The sequence below is a fragment of the Mobula birostris genome, chromosome 20 (assembly GCF_030028105.1).
Source record: "Mobula birostris isolate sMobBir1 chromosome 20, sMobBir1.hap1, whole genome shotgun sequence".
Taxonomy (NCBI): domain Eukaryota; kingdom Metazoa; phylum Chordata; class Chondrichthyes; order Myliobatiformes; family Myliobatidae; genus Mobula; species Mobula birostris.
This window is the reverse complement of record NC_092389.1, coordinates 153,899-177,386: the sequence shown is the minus strand read 5'-3', so window position 1 is coordinate 177,386 and position 23,488 is coordinate 153,899. Positions and strand designations below refer to the sequence as shown.

The following is a 23,488-nucleotide window of genomic DNA, read 5'->3' as shown; positions in this document are numbered from 1 at the left end:
TAGCGCCCCCACCCACCCCATACCAGATTGTGGGAATGATGGTATTAAATGCTGAGCTATAGTCGATGAATAGTCAAGTCACTTTTTATTGTCATTTCGACCATAACTGCTGGTACAGTACACAGTAAAAATGAGACAACGTTTTTCAGGACCATGGTGCTACATGAACAATACAAAAACTACAGTGAAATATGTTTTAAAAAAAAAACACAAAACTACACTAGACTACATACCTACCCAGGACTGCATAAAGTGCACAAAAGTGCAAGCATTACAATAAATAATAAACAAGACAATAGGCACAGTGGAGGGCAGTAGGTTGGTGTCAGTCCAGGCTCTGGGTATTGAGGAGTCTGATGGCTTGGGGGAAGAAACTGTTACGTAGTCTGGTCATGAGAGCCTGAATACTTCGGTGCCTTTTGCCAGATGGCAGGAGGGAGAAGACTTTGTATGAGGGGTGTATGGGGTCCTTCATAGTGCTGTTTGCTTTGTGGATGCAGTGTGTGGTGTTAATGTCTGTAATGGCGGGAAGAGAGATCCTGATGATCTTCTCAGCTAACCTCACTATCCGCTGCAGGGTCTTGCGATCCGAGACGGTGCAATTCCCGAACCAGGCAGTGATGCAGCTGCTCAGGATGCTCTCAATACATTCTCTGTAGAATGTGGTGAGGATGGGGGGTGGGAGATGGACTTTTCTCAGCCTTCGCAGAAAGTAGAGACACTGCTGGGCTTTCTTTGCTATGGAGCTGGTGTTGAGGGACCAGGTGAGATTCTCTGCCAGGTGAACACCAAGAAATTTGGTGCTGTTAATGATCTCTACGGAGGAGTCGTTGATGCTCAGAGGAGAGTGGTCGTTCCGTGTCCTCCAGGCGTCAACCATCTCTTTTGTTCACATCCAGAGACAGGTTGTTGGCTCTGCACCAGTCTGTTAGCTGCTGCACTTCCTCTCTGTACGCTGACTCATCGTTCTTGTTGATGAGATCCACCACGGTCGTGTCATCGGCGAACTTGATGATGTGGTTCGAGCTGTGTGTTGTAGCACAGTCGTGGGTCAGCAGAGTGAACAGCAGTGGACTGAGCACACAGCCCTGGGGGGCCCCCGTGCTCAGTGTGATGGTGTTGGAGATGCTGCTCCCGATCCGGACTGACTGAGGTCTCCCAGTCAGGAAGTCTAGGATCCAGTTGCAGAGGGAGGTGTTCAGGCCCAGTAGGCTCAGCTTTCCAGTCAGTTTCTGAGGAATGATTGTGTTGAATGCTGAACTGAAGTTTATGAACAGCATTCGAACGTACGTGTCTTTTTTGTCCGGGTGGATTAGGGCCAGGTGGAGGGTGATGACAATGGCGTTGTCTGTTGAATGGTTGGGACGGTACGTGAACTGCAGAGGGTCCAGTGAGGGGGGCAGCAGTGTCTTGATGTGCCTCATGACAAGCCTCTCAAAACACTTCATGATGATGGATGTGAGCGCGACGGGACGGTAATCGTTGAGGCAGGGCTCTGAAGCCGCCTTCGGCACGGGGACGATGGTGGGAGCCTTGAAGCACGTAGAAATGACGGCGCTGCTCAGGGAGATGTTGAAGATGTCAGTGAGAATATCTGCTAGCTGGTCTGCACATCCCATAAGCACTCTGCCAGTAATATTGTCTGGTCCAGCAGCCTTCCGTGGGTTGACCCTGCACAGGGTTCTCACATCGGCCGCAGCACCTGGTCATTTGGAGGAGGGGTGGTCTTCCTCGCCGCCACATTATTTTCCACCTCAAAACGAGCGTGGAAGTTGTTCAGCACATCTGGGAGGGAGGCATCACCCGCACAGACAGGTGATGTTGTCCTGTAGTTGGTGATAACATCCTGACATAGTGTTTGTGTTGTCCAGGTGGTCTAAACCATGTGGAGAGCCATTGACATTGCATCTGCCATTGACCTATTGTGGCGATAGACAAATTGCAGAGGGCCCAGGTCCTTGCGGAGGCAGAAGTTCAGTCTAGTCATGACCAACCTCTCAAAGCATTTCATCACTGTAGATGTGAGTGCTACTAGATGATAATCATTAAGGCAGCTCACATTATTCTTCTTAGGCACTGGTATAACTGTTGCCTTTTTGAAGCAAGTGGGAACTTTTGCCCGTAGCAGTGAGAGGTTGAAAATGTCCTTGAATACTTCCGCCAGTTTGTTGTCACAGGTTTTCAGAGCCTTACCAGGTACTCCATCCGGACCTTCAGCCTATTATGACCTATCCTACTATGAGCACTGGCCCCTAATGGTTCCTTGACCTGAAGCTCCCTAATCATATCGGGTTTATTACACAACACCCAATCTAGATTTGTTGATCACTCATGCTGATTCAACCTCAAGCTGCGCTAAAAAGCCACCTCAGATACATTCCACGAAGCATCTCTTGTGATCCAGCATCAGCTTGATTTTCCCGATCTATCTGCATGTTGAAATCCCCCATGACAATTGTAACATTGCCCTTTTGACATGCTTTTCCTACCTCATGCTATAATTGGTAGCCCACATCCTGGTTATTGCTCAGAGGCCTATATACAAGTCCCATCAGGGTGGTCTTACCCTTTCAGTTTCTTCTCTACCCGCAAGGATTCAACATCATCTGATCCTCTGTCACCTCTTTCTGAAGACTTGATTTCATTTTTTTTAACCAGCAGAGCTGTTCCTCTGCCTAGCAGCCTGTCCTTTCAGTGGATTGTTTCTTTGGATATTAAGCTCCCAACTACAGTCTTTCGGTCATGACTCTGTGATACTCACAATGTCAAGCGTACCAATCTCTTAACTGTGCTACAAGATCGTTTACCTTATTTCGTATACTGTGCATTCAAATTTTACACCTTCAGCCCTCTATTTGTCAACCTTATCGATTTTTTTTCCCCCTTATTACTCTACAACTCATTCCAGTAACTGCAATTTTGCCCTATCATCTGCCTGTCCTTCCTGACAGCCTCACTATACACTACCTCAGCCTGTTAACCAAAATCCCTATCCTCAGCCCTATTACTGTTTCCCACCCCTGTGCCAAATTAGTTTAAACCCTCCCCAACAGCTCAAGCAAACCTGCCCACAAAGATTCTTGGTGGATTCTTGATTGGTCAGGACATGAAGGGATATGCAAGGGTTTGGGGGGAGAGGGGGGAGGCAGGCGATTGGGGCTGAGAGGGAAAATGGATCAGGCATGATAAAATGGTGGAGGAGACTAAATGTGCCAAATGGCCTAACTCTGTTCCTATATCTTGTGGTCTTGTATTGGTTCCCCTCAGGTTCAGGTGTAGCCTGTCCCTGTTGTACAGGTTACATCTTCCCCAGAAGAGATCACAATGATGCATAAATCTGAAACCCTGCCCCCTGGACTAGTTTCTCAGCCATGCATTCATCTGCCAAATCATCTCATTCTTGCCCTCATTGGTGCATGACACAGGCAGTAATCCAGAGATTGTTACCCTGGAGGTCCTGTTTTTCAGCTTCCTACCTAGCCCTCTAAATTCTTTCTTTAGGACCTCCTCTCTTTTCCTTCCTATGTTATTGGTACCAATATATACTAAGATGTCTAGTTGCTCACCCCTCCCCTTTTAGAATGTTGTGGACAAGATCAGAGACATCCCTGACCCTGGCACCTGGGAGGCTACATACCATCTGGGTCTGTCTGTCATGTTCGCAGACTCTCCGATCTGCTGCTCGAATGATAGAATACCCTGTCACCACTTCATTTGTCCTCTTGCTGCTTCCCTTTCGAATCTGAGTGCCAGAGACCCAATTTATCCTAGTACATTTCAAATATTGAAAAGGCCTAGATACAGAGGACAGAGAGGGCGTTTCCTATAATGGATGAGTCTCAGACCAGAAGGCACAACCTCAACGTACAAGTACGTCCCTTTAGAACAGAAATGAGGAATTTCTTTAACCAGGCGGTCATGAATCTTTGGAGGCCAAGTCATTGAGTATATTTAAAGCCAAGTTTTGATAAGATCTTGATTAGTCAGGGTGTCAAAGATTACGGGGAGAAGGCAGGAGAATGGGGTTGATAGGGATAATGAGTCAGCTATGATGGAATGCAGAGCAGATTCGATGGGCCAAATGACCTAATTCTGTACCTATGTCTTATGGTCTTTTTAGTACTGAGGTAGCTCCTAGTTGCACCTTGTGCTCTACTCTCTGTAAAAAGGCAAGGTTTTAATTTGATTGATTCAGGTTTACAGGTTTGTTCTGTTTTAGGTGAATCCATTCCTATTAGGCTTTTTCTGGCTGGATATGAATTGACTCCATCTATGAGGGATATCAACAAGAAGTTCTCTGTACGGTACTACCTCAATCTTGTTCTCATTGATGAGGAAGAAAGGAGATATTTCAAACAGCAGGTAAGTACTAAATAGTGAATAAGAAAGTGTGGGTTAACTTCTGTCGTACCTAAGCGTAGCCAAGAAAGATTGGCAAGTAGTGCAGAATTAAATGTATAATTTAATGTTTTAGAATAGAAAAATATCAGATTCCTGCTATGCACAAGAGATTCCTGCTATGCACAAGAGCTTCCAGGAATGACTTGCCTCAAAGAATAGAGATTTGCTGTGTAGTTTAAGGCTTTTTAAGCCCATTGCCCACTGCAACGGGAAGGGGCTGTCCAGCCATCTTTTCCCAACTGAAAGCTTGAATCCAGTTGTGGGATCCAGTTTACTTGCATCCTTTTCAAATTTGGATATCCTAAGATCGATTTTTAAAGCATCTTTCCCATTCTAAATCTCTCCATCTGCAGTTTATTCAATCCTGGTATTGCATCATATCTGCATAACATGCAGTGGTTTGAAAAGGTATTCAACTCCCACAACTATTTTCACATTTTACACTCATTTTCTAAATTTAAAATATTGAAGTCTGATATTTTTGAGCTAATCTAAACATTGTGCATCGTCAAACTAAAAGAAAAATTCCAAAACCTATCAACAATTTAATAAAATTAAAAACCGAAATTGAGGATGAAAAAGTATTCATCCCTTTTAGAAACATAGAAAACTTACAGCACAATACAGGTCTTCGGCCCACAGAGTTGTGCTGAACATGTCCCTACCTTAGAAATTACTTGGCTTACCCATAGCCCTCTATTTTACTAAGCTCCATGTACCTATCTAAAAGTCTCTTAAAAGACCCGATCGTATCCACCTCCACCACCGTTGCTGGCAGCCCATTCCACGCACTCACCACTCTGAGTAAAAAAAACTTACCCTTGATATCTCCTCTGTACCTACTCCCAAGCACCCTAAACCTGTGTCCTCTTGTGGCAGCCATTTCAGCCCTGGGAAAAAGCCTCTGACTATCTACACGATCAATGCCTCTCACGTTTTATACATCCCTCAGGTCACCTCTCATCCTCCATTGCTCCAAGGGAAAAGGCTGAGTTCACTCAACCTATTCTCATAAGGCATGCTCCCCAATCCAGGCAACATCCTTGTAAATCTCCTCTGCACTCTTTCTATGGCTTCCACATCCTTCCTGTAGTGAGGTGGCCAGAACTGAGCACAGTACTCCAAGTGGGGTCTGACCAGGTTCCTATATAGCTGCAAGATTACCTCTCGGCTCCTAAATTCAATTCTACGATTAATGAGAGCCAATACACCATATGTCTTCTTAACCACAGAGTCAACCTGCGCAGCTGCTTTGAGTGTCCTATGGACTTGGACCCCCAAGCTTTGTGTCATCAGCAAACTTACTAACCCATCCCTCCACTTCCTCATCCAGGTAATTTATAAAAATCACGAAGAGTAAGGGTCCCAGAACAAATCCCTGAGGCACACCACTGGTCACTGACCTCCATGCAGAATATGACCTGTCTGCAACCACTTTTTGCCTTCTGTGGGCAAGCCAGTTCTGGATCCACAAAACAATGTCCCCTTGGATCCCATGCCTCCTTACTTTCTCAATAAGCCTTGCATGGGGTACCTTATCAAACGCCTTGCTGAAATCCATATACACTACATCTACTGCTCTTCCTTCATCAATGTGTTTAGTCACATCCTCAAAAAATTCAATCAGGCTCGTAAGGCACGATATGCCCTTGACAAAGCCATGCTGACTATTCCTAATCATATTATGCCTCTCCAAACGTTCATAAATCCTGCCTCTCAGGATCTTCTCCATCAACTTACCAGCCACTGAGGTAAGACTCTCTGGTCTATAATTTCCTGGGCTATCTCTACCCACTTCCTTGAATAAGGGAACAACATCCGCAAACCTCCAATCCTCTGGAACCTCTCCTGTCCCTATTGTTGATGCAAAGATCATTGCCAGAGGCGTAATTACTGCACTAACTTCTCTCAGGTGCAACATATTACATCAACAAATTGGATGAGTTGGTAATGAAAACCTTCAATGGATTCATAAGAATACTGTAAATACCCCCTCTCTGTAAGGTCCAACAGTATGGTAGATTTTCAACAGACCAAAACAAAATGAAGATAAAAGAACATTTAAGACGGGTCAGGGAAATGATAATAGAGGAGCACAAATCTGGAGAAGGGTACAAGATTATCTCAAAGGCACTGAATATGCCTTGGAGCTCAATGCAGTCCATCATGAAATAGTTGGGGACGGGGGGGGGGGGGGAATGAAACCTTGGGTACACTGCCTAGGTCAGGCCACCCCTCTAAACTTAGTCACCAGAGGAGAATGGTACTTGTAAGAGAGGCTACTGTGATACCAACAGTCACTTTAAGTGAGCTTCAGAAGTCAGTGAGTGCAAGTGGAGATGAAATTCATGGCTCCGCAATCTCGAAAGTCTTGCACTAAATGTATTTATGGAAGGGTGGCAAGGAAGAAGCCCTGGCTTAAAGAAAACCTATCCTTGCCTGTTAAGGCTTTGCAAGTGTCACTTAGATATACTATAAATATATGGAAGAAGGTATTGTGGTCGGATGAGACTAAAGTGAAACTTTTTGGCCTCAACACTAAGTGATACGTGTGGAGTAAATCTAATACTGCGCATCAGCCAGTTAACACCATCCATACTGTAAAATCTGATAGAGGTAGCATCGTGCAACAGGAATGCTTTTCAGTACCAGGGACCGGAAATCTGGCGTTGATTAATAGGAAGATGAATGCTACTAGGTGCAGAGAGATCCTAGGTAAAAGCCTGCTAGCCTCTGCCAGAAAGCTTAAACTGGTGAGGAAATTGGTTTTTCAGCAGGACAATAGAAAACATAGAAAACCTACAGCACTATACAGGCCCTTCGGCCCACAAAGTTGTGCTGAACATGTCCCTACCTTAGAAATTACTAGGGTTACCCATTGCCCTCTATATTTCTAAGCTCCGTGTACTGTGACAACAGACCAAGTTATCAGAAGATTGATGCCGATAAGAGAGAGACAAATGGGGGAAACATTCAAAATGCTAATAAGAGAGAGACGAGAGAGATTAACGAAAAGAGACACAGTTCCGAGTATTGTCAGACCGGTTGCTTTGAACCTGAACTGTTTGAAGTTTGATGGACAGGCGATACCCCAGCAGGGGGATAAAAGGAACAGGTTCGCTAAGGCAAGTGACACACCACGAGATAACGAGACCCTGGAGGTGCGTTGTGCTCCTCCCCCCCCCACAAGTTGGTGGAAGTTTTGAGGTCTGGTTGCGGGACCAACCATAGACGCACAGGGTGAAAAGGTACGATTGGCGGGAACCTGGTGTGTGTGTCTACCCTTGCCTGGGTGCCAGGTTCACCGCAGAAGAACGATCATATCTGGAACGGAGGGGTCACAGTCGGTGACCTCAGAAGACATTACAAAGGGCTTGCCCAAAAGCTAACTGCGAAGAATATCAAAGGTCTGTGTGGAATCCGTTTTGAATGTCATCATTCGCGCTCGCGCGCTCTCTCTCTTCCCCCCCCCCCCCAACGGCACAGCAGCGATTACTGCGAACTGAACTGAACTCTGTGTCACTTGAGACTGATCGTTTTACCCCTAGACTGCGATAGAGCTTGATTGATCCTATTATCCTAGTTCTGTGTACATGTGTGTTTTATCATTGCTAACCTGTTGCATTTATATCCTTATGATTAGAGTACTGTGTTACTTATTTCTTTAATAAAACTTTCTTAGTTCCAGTAATCCAGACTCCAACTAAGTGGTCCATTTCTGCTGGTTTGGCAACCCAGTTACAGGGTACGTAACAGTACCTATCCAAAAGTCTCTTAAAAGACCCTATGGTATCCGCCTCCACCAGTATTGCCAGCAGCCCATTCTACGCACTTAGCACTCTGTTTAAAAAAAAAACAAACAAATTAAACTTACCCCTGACATGTCCTCTGTACCTACTCCCAAGCACCTTAAATCTATGCCCTCTTGTGGCAGCCATTTCAGCCCTGGGAAAAAGCCTCTGACTATCCACACGATCAATGCCTCTCATCATCTTGTACACCTCTATCAGGTCACGTCTCATCCTCTGTCACTCCAAGGAGAAAAGGCTGAGTTCACTCAACCTGTTTTCATAAGGCTTGCTCCCTTATCCAGGCAACGTCCTTGTAAATCTCCTCTGCACTCTTTCTATGGCTTCCACATCCTTCCTGTAGTGTGGCGACCAGAATTGAGCACAGTACTCCAAATGGGGTCTGACCAGGGTCCTATATAGCTGCAACATTATCTCTCGGCTCCTAAATTCAATTCCACGATTGATGAAGGCCAATACACCATATGCCTTCTTAACCACAGAGTCAACCTGCGCAGCTGCTTTGAGCGTCCTATGGACTTGGACCCCAAAATCCCTCTGATCCTCCACACTGCCAAGAGTCTTACCATTAATGCTATATTCTGCCATCATATTTGACCTACCAAAATGAACCACTTCACACTTATCTGGGTTGAACTCCACCTGCCACTTCTCAGCCCAGTTTTGCATCCTATCAATGTCCCGCTGTAACCTCTGACAACCCTCCACTATCTACAACACCCCCAACCTTTGTCTCATCTGCAAACTTACTAACCCATCCCTCCACTTCCTCATCCAGGTCATTTATAAAAATCACAAAGAGTAAGGGTCCCAGAACAGATCCCTGAGGCACACCACTGGTCAGTGACCTTCATGCAGAATATGACCCGTCTACAACCACCCTTTGCCTTCTGTGGGCAAACCAGTTCTAGATCCACAAAACAATGTCCCCTTGGATCCCATGCCTCCTTACTTTCTCAATAAGCCTTGCATGGGGTATCTTATCAAATGCCTTGCTGAAATCCATATACACTACATCTACTGCTCTTCCTTCATCAATGTGTTTAGTCACATCCTCAAAAAAAAAATTCAATCAGGCTCGTAAGGCACGACCTGCCTTTGACAAAGCCATGCTGACTATTCCTAATCAATGACCCAAAGTAGGTTTCCAGACCAACCATGGAGTGGCTTCAAATGAAGAAAATTGGTATCTTTGAGTAGCCCAGTCAGAGTCCCGACCTTAACCGGATTGCACATCTCTGGCAAGACCTCAAGATTGCTGTCCCCAACTAACCTAGTACAGCTTGAGCAATCTTGCATGGAGAAATGGGAAAACCTTGCTCTTAACTTTGCACAATGCGATGAGACATATCCAAAAAGACTACTGGCTGTAATAGCTGTGAGAGGTGGTTCAAGTAAGTACTGAGCAAAGAGATGATTACTTTTGAACTGCTGATATTTCAGTTTTTGAATTTTAGTTTTTCATGCTCTACAATTTTCCCTTTTTTTGGGGGGGTTGTACTGTGGAGGTTCTTTGAAAGTCTGGTTCTTTCAAATCCCAGAGTCATGTGTAAAACCAATTCAGTCAATTACATCCCCCAGTCCTTTGACTATCACCCTACAGTTTTTTTTTCCCTTTGAGTTGGAAGTATGGCCTTTTTTGGAAATCAATAATTGAATCTGCTTCAACTGCTCTGTTTTGTGACCACTGTTTCTATGTGGTGTCAATGTTAATAAAAGGCATCCATTTAACATAAAATTGTGTTGCTGGAAGTCTACTTGTATGCCTTAATATGTGTCTCATAATTAACATAACAGCTTTATAAATTTTTTTCCCCTACAGGAAATCACTTTGTGGCGAAAAGGAGATATAGTTCGAAAGAGTATGTCCCACCAAGCCGCTATTGCATCACAGCGTTATGAAGGATCAGCAAATGCTGAAAACAAACCTTTGATTGCAAATCAAGATTCGGATAACTAGTTCACATCTCTGCCTCCATCCTGGTTTCTAGATTAGCAATATAAACTGCAAAACAGAGTATCAATGGACAGAAATGAGTATTCAAAGTTGATTTTATTTTCTTTCCGAAGACACCTTCAGGACAAGAGGAGATGGACTGAAAGTTAAATTGTTGCCTCTGTTTTAATATCAAGTTAAAACAGTTTTTGTGTTGCTTTAAAGATGTGTGATGGAGCATACAAATACAAGCAAAGCTTCAAATCTGAGTCCCTCTACCATGAATCTGATGTTCCTCGCACATGTTAGTTTTCATCTACCATGAACACCCTAAATGCAACTTCGATTTATTAGCTATGCTATGTGGAAAATCAACAAACCTTTCAATTTTTTTGTGTTGGGTCAATCCTACTCTGTTTCTAGTTTTGTATCAGAAATATTTGCATGTTTCCATTAACAATGCACAAAATGTCCTTGTTGCTAAATGGGATCAGTATACTTGGGTACCTGATGGTTGGCATTGACCAAAGAAACTGGTCCTTTGCTGTGTGATTCTGTTGGTTGCTTTTACATAGTTTCTTAATGTCTTAATGTATGCTTCTAAATGACATGGATGTTTAGCAAATAGAAATTCCAAAATTTTGAGAAATACAAAAGAGATCAACTTGTTCTGAAAATTATTTTGAATGCTTGACTTCAAATTTTGTTGAGACATACATTTGCAGGATTAGTGATTTGCGCATGTATATGTTTTTAAAAATTCCAATTATTTTAAAGTAGAGCTGCCCTTTTTTTTTCTGGGAATCGTGGTCAGATTTTAATTTTCTAGTTTTCACTCCAGGCAGGAGATGTGCACTGTGTATGAGTAAGGCTAGAAGCACAAATGTTCTAAGGTGGGCTTTCTTATTAAAGATAATACCCCTTTTACACAAGGCAAGTTCTTTGATGTTTATAGTAAATTGCTCCTTTTTGCAGGAAATACACAAAGAATTGCAATTTAATTGTACAATTATTAATGTTCAATGCACAATTATAGGTCTTTATTAGTACATTTTAAAAATCCTACTTAATTTAACACAACCATTTTAAAGTTAGTTGAAATAGCTGGAGTTGGGAAAAGAGAGAACATTCCCAATGACATCAAGCAATCTGAAATTGTTAATTATGCAGGTAAATATTTAATTTCTGACTGAAAGTGGAGGTTAAATTTACATTATCAGCTACTTTAAAACTTCCCTCTGAAGACATGATGTCAACGTGTGCACTTCAGGGGAAAAAGTCATTCTTAAATCCAGAAAAAGTTATGCTATTATTGCAAACACGAGGAAATCTGCAGATGCTGGAAATTCAAGCAACACACACAAAAAATTCTGGTGAATGCAGCAGGCCAGGCAGCATCTATAGGAAGAGGTACAGTCAACGTTTCGGACCGAGACCCTTCGTCAGGACTAACTGAAAGAAGAGCTAGTAAGAGATTTGAAAGGGGGAGGGGGAGATCCAAAATGATAGGAGAAGACAGGAGGGGGAGGAATGGAGCTAAGAGCTGGAAAGTTGATTGGCAAAAGGGATAAGAGGCTGGAGAAGGAAGGGGCCCTCCCCCTTTCTTTCTCCCTAGGCCTCCCGTCCGATGATCCTCTCCCTTCTCCAGCCTCGTATCCCTTTTGCCAATCAACTTTCCAGCTCTTAGCTCCATTCCTCCCCCTCCTGTCTTCTCCTATCATTTCGGATCTCTGCTTCCCCCTCCCACTTCCAAATCTCGTACTATCTCTTTCAGTTAGTCCTGACGAAGGATCTCAGCCCGAAACGTCGACTGTACCTCTTCCTATAGATGCTGCCTGGCCTGCTGCGTTCACCAGCATTTTTTGTGTGATACTATTATTGGTGACATCCACTTTTGTATGGGCTGCCATTTGTTTTCCCTTTGTTTCCACCTTTTCCTAAAAAGCCCTTTAACGTAATCATGTATCTACACAAAGTGAAACTAATTAAATTTGCTTAAATAGCTGTTGTGTCTGAGAGACCAGGACCTGCTTGCTATTTTGATCTATTATGCAGATTTTTACACTTGGTTGATACCTAGCTGTGTTAAGATGGGATTTGTTTCTGACTAGGTGTTGGAAAAGGAGGAGTATGGAAAAAGAGCCTGTGGCAACTGAGACACAAGGAGACTTGTGATTTTTGTGGACTGCTTGATTCCTAAAAAAAAAAGTCACATTGATTGGTTAGCGCACAATTTAGGTTGGAAATCCAGCTGGAAATTTGGATTTTGGGAATGGAGGTTGGTGTATCATCCCCCTCCCTCACCTGCCTATCAACCCTTATCACCTGGATCAGCCTTATCACCTGCCAGTTCTTGATCCATCCCTTCCCCCATCTTTTTATACTGGCCATCTCCACACTTTCTGGTCCTGTTGAAGGGTCTTAAATTGAAATACTGACTGTCCATTTCCCTCCATTGATGCTGTGAGACCAGCATTTTGTTGCTCCTAAATATCATCTTGTATCTGCCACTATAGATGAAAAAACCTTTGTACAGGGATTTAAAAACATTATTTACTGCAGTTTTAAACATGTATAAATGCATTTCTGGATAAAATACTTTGAAGTACTTGCAATATGTCTACATTTTGACTACGTGCTTGGCCTTGAGCTTCCAGTTATTACATCACTTTATTTGTGTACACCTACTCTAAGCTGTCTTTGCAGTTCCACTGGTCAACTCATTGTAAGACCAAGGGGAAAACGCCATCTTCTGACTGGGCACATTAGGTTTATGGACTCTACCCAAATAAATTAAAAGGTGTCAGCACTTCTGGCCTTTTCTCAGAATTTTAGCTGTCATTCCACAATGCTTGGGGTCCTGATGAATCTCATCCTGAAACGCCATCTGTTTATTCCTCTCTGTAGATGCTGCCTAATCTGCTGCTGAGTTCCTCCAGAATTTTGTTACTATAGATAAACTAACCTTTTGCCACCTCCTTCCGCCTTGCCTTTTGTTATTTATCTCTGCCTATCGCCACTGTAGAGATTCCATTCCCCATATCTTATGCATCGAACTTGTTTTCTCCTATTTCAGTTAATGTTTCTGCTTGACGATCTTTCACCTGGCTCCCTCGCTGCATGCTGCGAGATTAGCCGCATGTAGAATTTTCTGTTTTTATTTAAGATTTCCAGCATTAGCAGTATTTTTGTTCAATGTCAATTTATGCATCAGTATAGAGGGCATCCAGAATATATCTCCATAGGTACGTTTGTATTAAAAGCAAAGCCACTGGTTGGTATTTCAGTTTACAAAGGGACAATTTTAAATGTGAAGTATTTATGTACTGTCAATAATGGAGTAATTGCGAAAAGACTTAAAATCGCCTTTTACTGATATTGTGTCTTTGCTTTGTTCTGAGATCTATACTAGTTTATTAACCTGTTTTGTCATTAATAGCAAAGACTAATCTAGTGAGATGCAACTGATTTTATGAAGTTGTATGTGCTTCTAAAGTTATTACTTGCCTATTGTTGTACTAATAAGACAATCTCAAAGTGTAATCCAATCTGTTACCAGTAGTTTTTACAGATTAAAGAGATTTCATTAGAAACACAAGCATGACTTTTGCATGTCATTTGGTGTCAAGTGGCCAGTTTGCATATGCTGCTTGGTAGTTTGTGTGTTCAGGTGTCACTGAGTACATTTCTCAGATGAGACAAAACTTTACATGTCTACCTCGTGTATTTTTTTTTAAAATCACAAGATTTATTTTGAAGATGAGCCTGAACTAGCAGCATTAAGGCTAATTTGATGTGATATTGGGCTTTGTGTGCAAATTGGTTGCAACACTTCAAAAACACAGTGTAATTTTTTTTAAATTGTCATGAGGCCATACAAGGCACTATAGAAAAGCTTTTCTTTAAAATGGGTTTTTAAAAATGCTAAAATCTGGGAAGCTGTATCAAAATCAGCGTTCAACTAAGCATGTCCAGTTGGACAAAGTTCCATGTGGTTTTCCTTAAAATTATGCTAGTTTCCTGATTTGAAATTTCTTTTGCAGTTTTTATTGAAATGCTGCCTTGTATCTCATTGCCTAATTTGTAGCCATGATAATTGAGTAGTTTTGCTTGGAGCTTAAACGATAGCTGAGAAGATATAATTTTGTTTCCTTATGACATTGATGCAATAGGCTGTTTGGCCTTTTGCTGACATCCATATAGCTCACAGATTAATCCCATCTCCTTACTATTTTCCTATAACCTTTTCTATCCACATTCCTGTCAGCTTTTCTCCAGATCCTGTCATTTGTCTATACAGTTGGAGGTATTTGTAGTGGCTAGTAAATTGCCCAATCCACACTGATTTTAGGATGTGGGTAGAAACTGCAGCAGGTGGGGGAGCCACGCACTTGTAGTTAGAAAATACAAGCTCCACACAGTGTAAATAGAAGCAGGGTTGTTGGAGCTGAGACAGCACCTCTGCCAGCTACACACAGCTACATTTGAATTTTTAAAGTTGATTGCACAAAACTTCGTGGGGAGAGTTTGGAGCTTTGAGAGTAGTGGTGAAGAACCTGAGAAAACAATGCAGCATGGTGGTTCCTGTGCACCAGGTTAAAAGCATATTAACACGTAAATGCGATACTTTTCAAACAGTCTTCTTTATAGACTGAGGGTTGGAATGATAATACCACATTCTAAGGATGGGGGCGATAAACTGATGCCTGATTAAGTTCTGTTGGTTGTATTTTAATTATAAAGCAGTCTGTAGAGCAAAAGTATTGGATTATCAAACATTTTTATCCAAGATAGTTATGACCCAAATCACTGTTCAGCTAATTTCAGTACAAATGGTACATTGCTAACTTTTCCTTTGCTATAACTATATATGGTGTATACTTTTTGTTGGTTTTATGCTCTGTGGTACGAATATTCCAGTGGAACTAACATTTAGATATTGGGAGACTATGAAACTTTTTTTAAAGCCTGGAGTGCTAGAGAATATCATTCTTCATAGTTTTGATTCCATCTTTATTAAGACTATAAAATAAAGGAGCAGACTTGGGCAATTTGGCCTATCGAGTCTGCTCTGCCATTCCATCATGGCTGATTTCCTCTCAACCTCACTCAGCTGCCTACTCCCCATAACCTTTGACACCCTAACTAATCAAGAATTTATCAATTTCTCCTTTAAATATACTCAATGACTTGGCCTCCATAGCCACCTGTGGAAATGAATTCCACAGATTCACTACCCTTTGGCTATATAAAAAAAAATTCTCCTCATCTCTTCTAAATGGACATCCCTCTATTCTGAGTCTGTGCCCTCTGGTCCTAGACTCCCCTACCATAGGAAACATCCTCCCCACATCCAGTCTGCATAAGTCTTTCAATATTCAATAGGTTTAATTGAGATCCTCCTAAACTCCAGCGAGTACAGGCCCAGAGTCATCAAATGCTCCTCATGTGCATTTGTTTTTTGCAAAACCAAGGTTGAGAGAAGAGCAAGAATGCATTGAATGGTTTGTGCTAGATTTTCAACTTGGAGGGAAAGTAAATTTGTGCCATGGAAAAGTTTAATTTCTCCTGAGAAAAATGTGATACTGTGAAGACCTTGTCAAGCAACTTTCAGATCATTACTTTTTCCATTTTAGTGACAAAATTATTACACTACGCTGAGCTTAACCAGCAAGTTAATTAGTTGGATACTAGATAATATTGACATTCAAAACTAAAGTTGCAGCAGAAATTGGTGGTTTTCCTTAGCATTTGCAAAGCCATTGACAAAGCAGCTTAAAAGGGAGTGAAAATGTATTTACAACTTGTTACTGTAAATCTTAGTGTACACCTATGAAACAATGGCCATCATTGAATAACTATCAGTTTGTATCAGTAGTTAATCTGAAACTTTTAACAGTTGTTAACGCCTACAATTGTACATGCCTATAAATACTTTTTTGGAATGTACAAAAGTCCGTAGTAAGTTTTGTCCTAATATTGTACATGCACAATTATTTGAATCTTCAGTTATCCATTTGCTAAGTATGTAACTTGTACAAATCTGCTTTATTATACATTTTCTATACTAGATTTTACAAAGTGCAGACATCTTATAAAAAGAAAGTCAATGTTTTCAGTTGTATCGAGGCTTGAAATGCAGAAGTAAAAGTTGCCCTCCGTTCTGTTACCAGCAACTACTTTGTTAATATATTTTCATAGTAGCACTCATGGAGTTTTAGATGGTTGGTAGCACAGTGGTGACACTTGAGTTTGTTGGTTTTTGCTGCACACTTTATGGTAATAGGAGCTGGAAAGGGCATGTAATAAGGGTAATGTCACGTTTTGGGAACTTTAATATGCGAGGGGATTGGGAAAATCAGTTTGGTGTTTGATCACAAGAGGGAATTTATTGAATGCCTATGAGATGACTTTTTAGAGCAGCTTGCACTTGAGCCTACTCGAGGCGGGGGGGCGATATTTTAGATTGGGTATTGTGTAATAATCCACATTTTATTAGGGAGCTTAACGTAAAGGAACCCTTGGGAGGCAGTGATCATATGATTGAATTCATACTGCAATTTGAGACTGAGAAGCATGAACTATATGTATCAGTATTGCAATTGAATAAAGGGAATTACAGAGGCATGAGAGGAGCTTGCCCAGGTGGATTGGAGGAGGATACTGGTGGGGATGAGGGTAGAGCAGAAATAGCTGAAGTTTCTGGGAATAGTTCACAAAGCACAGGATAGACGTGTCCCACAAAGGAAGAAGTTCTCAAATGGCAGGGGTAGGCAACTGTAGCTGACAAAGGAAGTTGAGGACTGCATAAAAGCCAAGGGAAGGGCATATAAGGTAGCAAAAGTGAGTGGGAAGTTGGATGATTGGGAAGCTTTTAAAATCCAACTAAAGGCAACTAAAAAAGCTATCAGAAGGGAAAAGATGAAATATGAGGGCAAACTAGCCAATAATATAAAGCAGGATACTAAAAGTGTTTTCAGTTATATAAAGGGTAAAAGGAAGGTCAGAATTGACATTGGAACACTGGAAAAAATGATGCTGCTGATGTAGTGATGGGGGACAAAGAAATGGCAGATGAACTTAATGAGTACTTCAGTCTTCACTGTGGAAGACACAAGCGGTGTGCCAGAGGTTTGTGAGTGTCAGGGAGCAGGAGTGAGTGTCACTGCTATTACAAAGGGAAAAAGTGCTTGGCGAACTGAATTGATTGTGTGGATAGCTAGAGGCTTTTTTCCCAGGGCTGAAATGGCTAACATGAGAGTCATAGTTTTAAGGTGCTTGGAAATTGATACAAGGAAGATGTCAGAGGTCAGTTTTTTTTTGTTGTTTTTTTTTTACAGTAGTGGGTGCATGGAATGCACCACCAGTGGTGGTGGTGGAGGCAAATACAATAGGGTCTTTTAAGAGACTCTTAGATAAGTACATGGTGCTTAGAAAAATGGAGGGTTATGCGCTAGGGAAATTCTAGGCAGTTTCCAGAGCAGGTTGCATGGTCGGCACAACATTGTGGGCCGTTAAGGGCCTGTAATGTGCTGTAGATTTCTATGTTTCTATTTCTGTATAATGTGGATAATTTACCTGGACCGGATGGACTACATCCCAGAGTCCTGAAGAGATAACAGATGTATTGGTCATGATCTTTAAAGAATCACTTGATTCTGGCATGGTCCTGGAGGACTGGAAAATTGCAAATGTCACTCCATTCTTTAAGAAGGGAGGAAGACAAAAGAGAGGAAATTATAGGCCAGTTAGTCTAACTTCAGTGGCTGGAAAAGTGTTGGAGTCCATTATTAGGACAAGGTTTTGGGGTACTTGGAGATTAATGATAAAATAAGTCAGTCAGTATGTAAAGGGAAATCTTGCCTGAAAAATCTGTTGGAATTCTTCAAAGAAGTAATAAGCAGGGTGGACAAAGGAAAGGTAATGGATGTCATTTACTTGTGTTTTCAGAAGGCATTTGACAAGGTGCCTCACATGAGGCTGCTTAACAAGAGAAAATCCTATGGTGTTACAGGAAATATAGTGGCATGGATAGAGAAATGGCTGACAGGCAGGAGACAGTGTGCGGGAATAAAGGGGGCTTTTTCTGGTTGGCTGCTGGTGACCTTGGGTCAGTATTGGGACTGTTACTTGTCAATTGTTTTTCAATTATTTAGATAGTGGAATTGATGGCTTTGTCGCAAAGTTTGTGGATGATGTGAAGATCGGCAAATTAGAATGGGCAAGAAATATGGCAGATGGAATAATGTTGGGAAATGTATGATGCATTTTGGAAAAGGGAACTATAGTGCAGACTATTATCAAAATGGGGAGAAAATTGAAACATCAGGTGCAGAGGAACTTGGAGGTCCTCCTGCAAAACACCCAGAAGGTTAATTAACAGGTTGAGTCTGTGGTAAAGAAGCAAATGCAATGTTGGCATTTATTTCAAGGGGAATAGAATATAAAAGCAAAGAGATAATGCTGAAGTTTAGTCAGTCCGCACTTGGAGTATTGTCAACAGTTTAGGGGCACTGATCTCAGAAGGGATGTGTTGTCATTGGAGAGAGTCCAGAGGAGGTTCAGGAGGATGATTCCAGGAATGAATGGATCAACATATGAGGAACGTTTAGCAGCTTTGGGCCTGTACTTACTGGAATTTAGAAGAATACGTGGGAATCTCTTTGAAACCTACCGAATGTTGAAAGGATTAGGTAATATGGATGTGGAGAGGATGTTTCCTGTGGTGGGGGTATTCCAAACTAGAGAGCAATCCCTCAAAATTGAGGGGCAGCCTTTTCGAACAGAAGTAAGGAGGAATTTTTTAGCTGAAGAGCGGTGAATCTGTGAAATACTCTGCCATAGACCATGTTGGAGGCCAAGTCTGTGGGTATATTTAAAGCGGAAGTTGATAGATTCCTGATTGGTCAGGGCAGCAAGGGATATGGTGTGAGGGGCAGGTGTATGGGGTTGAGTGGGATCCAGGATCGGTCATAATGAAATGATGATGTGGACTCCATGGGTTGGATGGCCAAATTCTGCTCCCATGTCTTACGGTTTTATGGGCTTGTTATTTGGTGGGTGGGGGTAGGCATCTGATGTAGGGAAACAATAGAAGCTACCTCATTAAATATATCTAAGACACACATTTTTTGTATAGCAGGGGAATTGAGGGTTATAGGGAAAAGGCAGGTAGGTGGAGCTGAGACAATGCCCAAATCAGCCATGAATAGCAGAGAGGGGTCAACAGGGTGGATAGCCTACTCGTGTTATTTCATCTGTTCTTACAGTAAATATTTAATTTTATTTTGCAAATAAATTAATTCTGCAAATAGGAACAATTTCTATTTGCTCATTTGCAACCATAATTGTTTTAATTGTCTATCAGATAATCTCTCAATCTTCTCTGTAGTGAAGAGAGCAACCGTAGTATTTCCAATTTATCATTTAAGTCCCTAGACCAGCGGTCCCCAACCACCAGGCCGCGAGGAAACCATATGATTTGGTGATATAAGTCAGCTGCACCTTTCCTCATTCCCTGTCACGCACTGTTGAGCTTGAACGCACGCGAGGTCATTACTCGCGCGTCATCCATGTCAGCGCGGGAAGGAGATCAACTCCTCAAGCTTGCAAATGACAGGCTGAAAAGTATGTTTGACATAGCATCTCTGCTGGCATTCCGGATCAAAGTCAAGGTTCAATATCCTGAGATGCTTCCATTTCCAACATTATCTCTGTGAATTGGAGTTTTCTGCGATGAATGTAACGAAAACTAAATTGCAGAATAGACTGGACATAAGGAACCCCCTTCGAGTATCTCTGTCTCCCATCACCCCTCGATGGCACCGTCTTGTTGCAGGGAACAAGTATTCAGCCCAGGGCTCCCACTGATTCAGCGATATTGGTGTGTTGCAATAATTTTATATGTTCATACGGGGAAAATATGCGCTGTGTTTAATATTAAATTCATTAGATAAACCCTTTTAGAAACAAAATTGAGTGTATTAGCCACTTATAAGTGACATAGTTGACTTATCACCTATATTCCGGTCGTGATTAACACCCCCCCCCGCCGAAAAATGTAGAGAAAAATTGGCACGTACACGCATGGGCAAATCACGCATGCGCACAGGTGCCCACGCAAGGCTTCATGGTCATGGTAGTCTTTCTCGGGGTAAACACAATTGTGTTTTCCCCTATTCCTTCTTCACCTCCCTGCTTCCCCTCCACCTTTATCTTTCCCCTTACTGGTTTTTCACCTGGAACCTACCAACCTTCTCCTTCCCACCCTCCCCCCACCTTCTTTATAGCCTCTGCCCCTTCCCTCTACAGTCCTGACGAAGGGTTCCAGCCCGAAAAGTTGACTCATCGTTTCCACGGATGCTGCCCGACCTGCTGAGTTCCTCCAGCGTGTTGAATGTATTTGACTGCTACTCTTGTCCATTGGCAACCCTACCCCCACCCCCACCCCCAGTCGGCCTATCTGCAAGAATATTGTCAATGTGGACAGGGTCAACGAACTTAACCTGTTCTTTAACAAATTTGACATTGTGGCCCCTGCCCATCCCCCACATGATTCATCTGTTGTCGGCCCCCAACCAACACATATTCCACTCTCCCCTCCTACCACTCCTCACAGTCCCCACCCTGCTGTCATGACCATATCCCTTCCCCACACGAAACCACCACGGTGGGCTTCACAGCTGAACAGGTGAGAAGACAGCTGAAACGTCTCAACCCAAGCAAGCCTGCAGGACTGGATGGTGTCAGTACCAGGGTGCTCAAAGCCTGTGCCCCTCAGCTATGTGGAGTACTTCGCCATGTCTTCAACCTGAGCCTGAGGCTCCGGAGGGTTCCTGTACTGTGGAAGACGTCCTGCCTCGTCCCTGTGCCAAAGACACCGCGCCCCAGCGGCCTCAATGACTACAGACCGGTGGCATTGACCTCCCACATCATGAAGACCCTGGAGAGACTTGTTCTGGAGCTGCTCCGGCCTATGGTCAGGCCACACTTAGATCTCCTCCAGTTCGCCTACCAGCCCCGACTAGGAGTTGAGGATGCCATCATCTACCTGCTGAACTGTGTCTACGCCCACCTGGACAAGCCAGCGAGCACTGTGAGGGTCATGTTTTTTGACTTCTCCAGTGCGTTCAACACCATCCGCCCTGCTCTGCTGGGGGAGAAGCTGACAGCGATGCAGGTGGATGCTTCCCTGGTGTCATGGATTCTTGATTACCTGCCTGGCAGGCCTCAGTACGTGTGCTTGCAACACTGTGTGTCCGACAGAGTGATCAGCAGCACTGGGGCTCCACAGGGGACTGTCTTGTCTCCCTTTCTCTTCACCATTTACACCTCGGACTTCAACTACTGCACAGAGTCTTGTCATCTTCAGAAGTTTTCGGATGACTCTGCCTTAGCAAGGGAGATGAGGCTGAGTACAGGGCTACGGTAGGAAACTTTGTCACATGGTGTGAGCAGAATTAACTGCAGCTTAATGTGAAAAAGACTAAGGAGCTGGTGGTAGACCTGAGGAGAGCTAAGGTACCCATGACCCCTGTTTCCATCCAGGGGGTCAGTGTGGACATGGTGGAGGATTACAAATACCTGGGGATACGAATTGACAATAAACTGGACTGGTCAAAGAACACTGAGGCTGTCTACAAGAAGGGTCAGAGCCGTCTCTATTTCCTGAGGAGACTGAGGTCCTTTAACATCTGCCGGACGATGCTGAGGATGTTCTATGAGTCTGTGGTGGCCAGTGCTATCATGTTTGCTGTTGTGTGCTGGGGCAGCAGGCTGAGGGTAGCAGACACCAACAGAATCAACAAACTCATTCGTAAGGCCAGTGATGTTGTGGGGATGGAACTGGACTCTCTGACGGTGGTGTCTGAAAAGAGGATGCTGTCTAAGTTGCATGCCATCTTGGACAATGTCTCCCATCCACTACATAATGTACTGGTTGGGCACAGGAGTACATTCAGCCAGAGACTCATCCCACTGAGATGCAACACAGAGCGTCATAGGAAGTCATTCCTGCCTGTGGCCATCAAACTTTACAACTCCTCCCTTGGAGGGTCAGACACCCTGAGCCAATAGGCTTGTACTGGACTTATTTTCCAGCACAATTTACATATTACTATTTAACTGTTTATGGTTTTATTACTATTTATTATTTGTAGTGCAACTGTAACAAAAACCAATTTCCCCCGGCATCAATAAAGTATGAGTATGACTATGACTAATATTAAACCAGTCCGCAGTGCAAAAAAGGTTGGGGACCCCTGCCCTAGACAATGAAATTACAGTATTCTTGCATTTTTTTAAACAGACACTTGAACTGTAGTGCTGAAGAACTGGCATGCTTTTCCAAAGTTAAGACTCCCTTACATGTTTGTAGTTTAAGGGTTCCATAGTTTTTAATGACCGTGTCACTTTCAATTACACTCTCAGATCTCCATTCTTTACCTCTTTTAGAATTGTACCCTCTTCTTTATATTGTCTCCCTGCTAATTTTTACCTACCCTCTCCTCCAGCCTTTCTGCATTCCCTTGAAGTCTACTGTTCTTGAAATGCCCCCTGCTTTCATGTTCTCCAAGTTTGGAATTGTAGGTCAATAAGTGATCTTAGTGCACACCCGTTAGCAATACCACTATGCACTTCCAGCTAGACAACCAATCATTAATATACCAAACACGAGAAAATCTGCAGATGCTGGAAATTCAAGCAAGACACACAAAATGCTGCTGAACGCAGCAGGCCAGGCAGCATCTATAGGAAGAGGTACAGTCGGTGTTTCAGGCTGAGACCCTTCGTCAGGACTAACTGAAAGAAGAGCTAGTAAGAGATTTGAAAGTGGGAGGGGGAGTTTCAAAATGATAGGAGAAGACCGGAGCAGGAGGGTTGAAGCTAAGAGCTGAAAAGTTGATTGGGAAAACGGATACAGAGCTGGAGAAGGGAAGAAGTGTGTGTGTGTGTGTGTGGGGGGGGAATAAATAAATAAGGGATGGGCTGAGGAGGGGTATTAGCGGAAGTTAGAGAAATCAATGTTCATGCCATCAGGTTGGAGGCTACCCAGACGGAATATAAGGTATTGTTCTTCCAACCTGAGTGTGGCTTCATCTTTACAGTAGAGATTGTCGTTTGTGATACGTAAAGACAGCATTACTGTTCTTCGTTTTTAACTGCCAACGTACTTCAACGTCCTTCCTGACAACGTTCTAATTTTTAACACAATTTTTTAACCTTTGCACCCGCCTCCGACGTCATATCAAAGGCATAAAACCATGCAAACCAATGGCTGAACAGGAAATTTTAATTTAACAACTGTAATAAAGAGAAAGTATAAACCACTTCCTGCAGCCCT

At 42.9% G+C, this 23,488-nt stretch overlaps 1 protein-coding gene across 3 annotated transcripts in view; it reads left to right on the top strand.

Moving 5' to 3' along the window:
• Positions 1 to 11,546, top strand: part of LOC140212714 (vacuolar protein sorting-associated protein 26B-like) — a 65,131-nt gene extending 53,585 nt beyond the window's left edge. For all 3 annotated transcript variants that reach the window (XM_072283811.1, XM_072283809.1, XM_072283810.1), the window contains 2 exons: positions 4,220 to 4,362; positions 10,033 to 11,546. In XM_072283811.1, coding sequence (XP_072139912.1) covers positions 4,220 to 4,362; positions 10,033 to 10,170 — 281 coding nt within the window. In that variant the 3' untranslated portion in view covers positions 10,171 to 11,546. The remainder of the gene's footprint in view (positions 1 to 4,219; positions 4,363 to 10,032) is intronic.
• Positions 11,547 to 23,488: the final 11,942 nt, after the last annotated feature.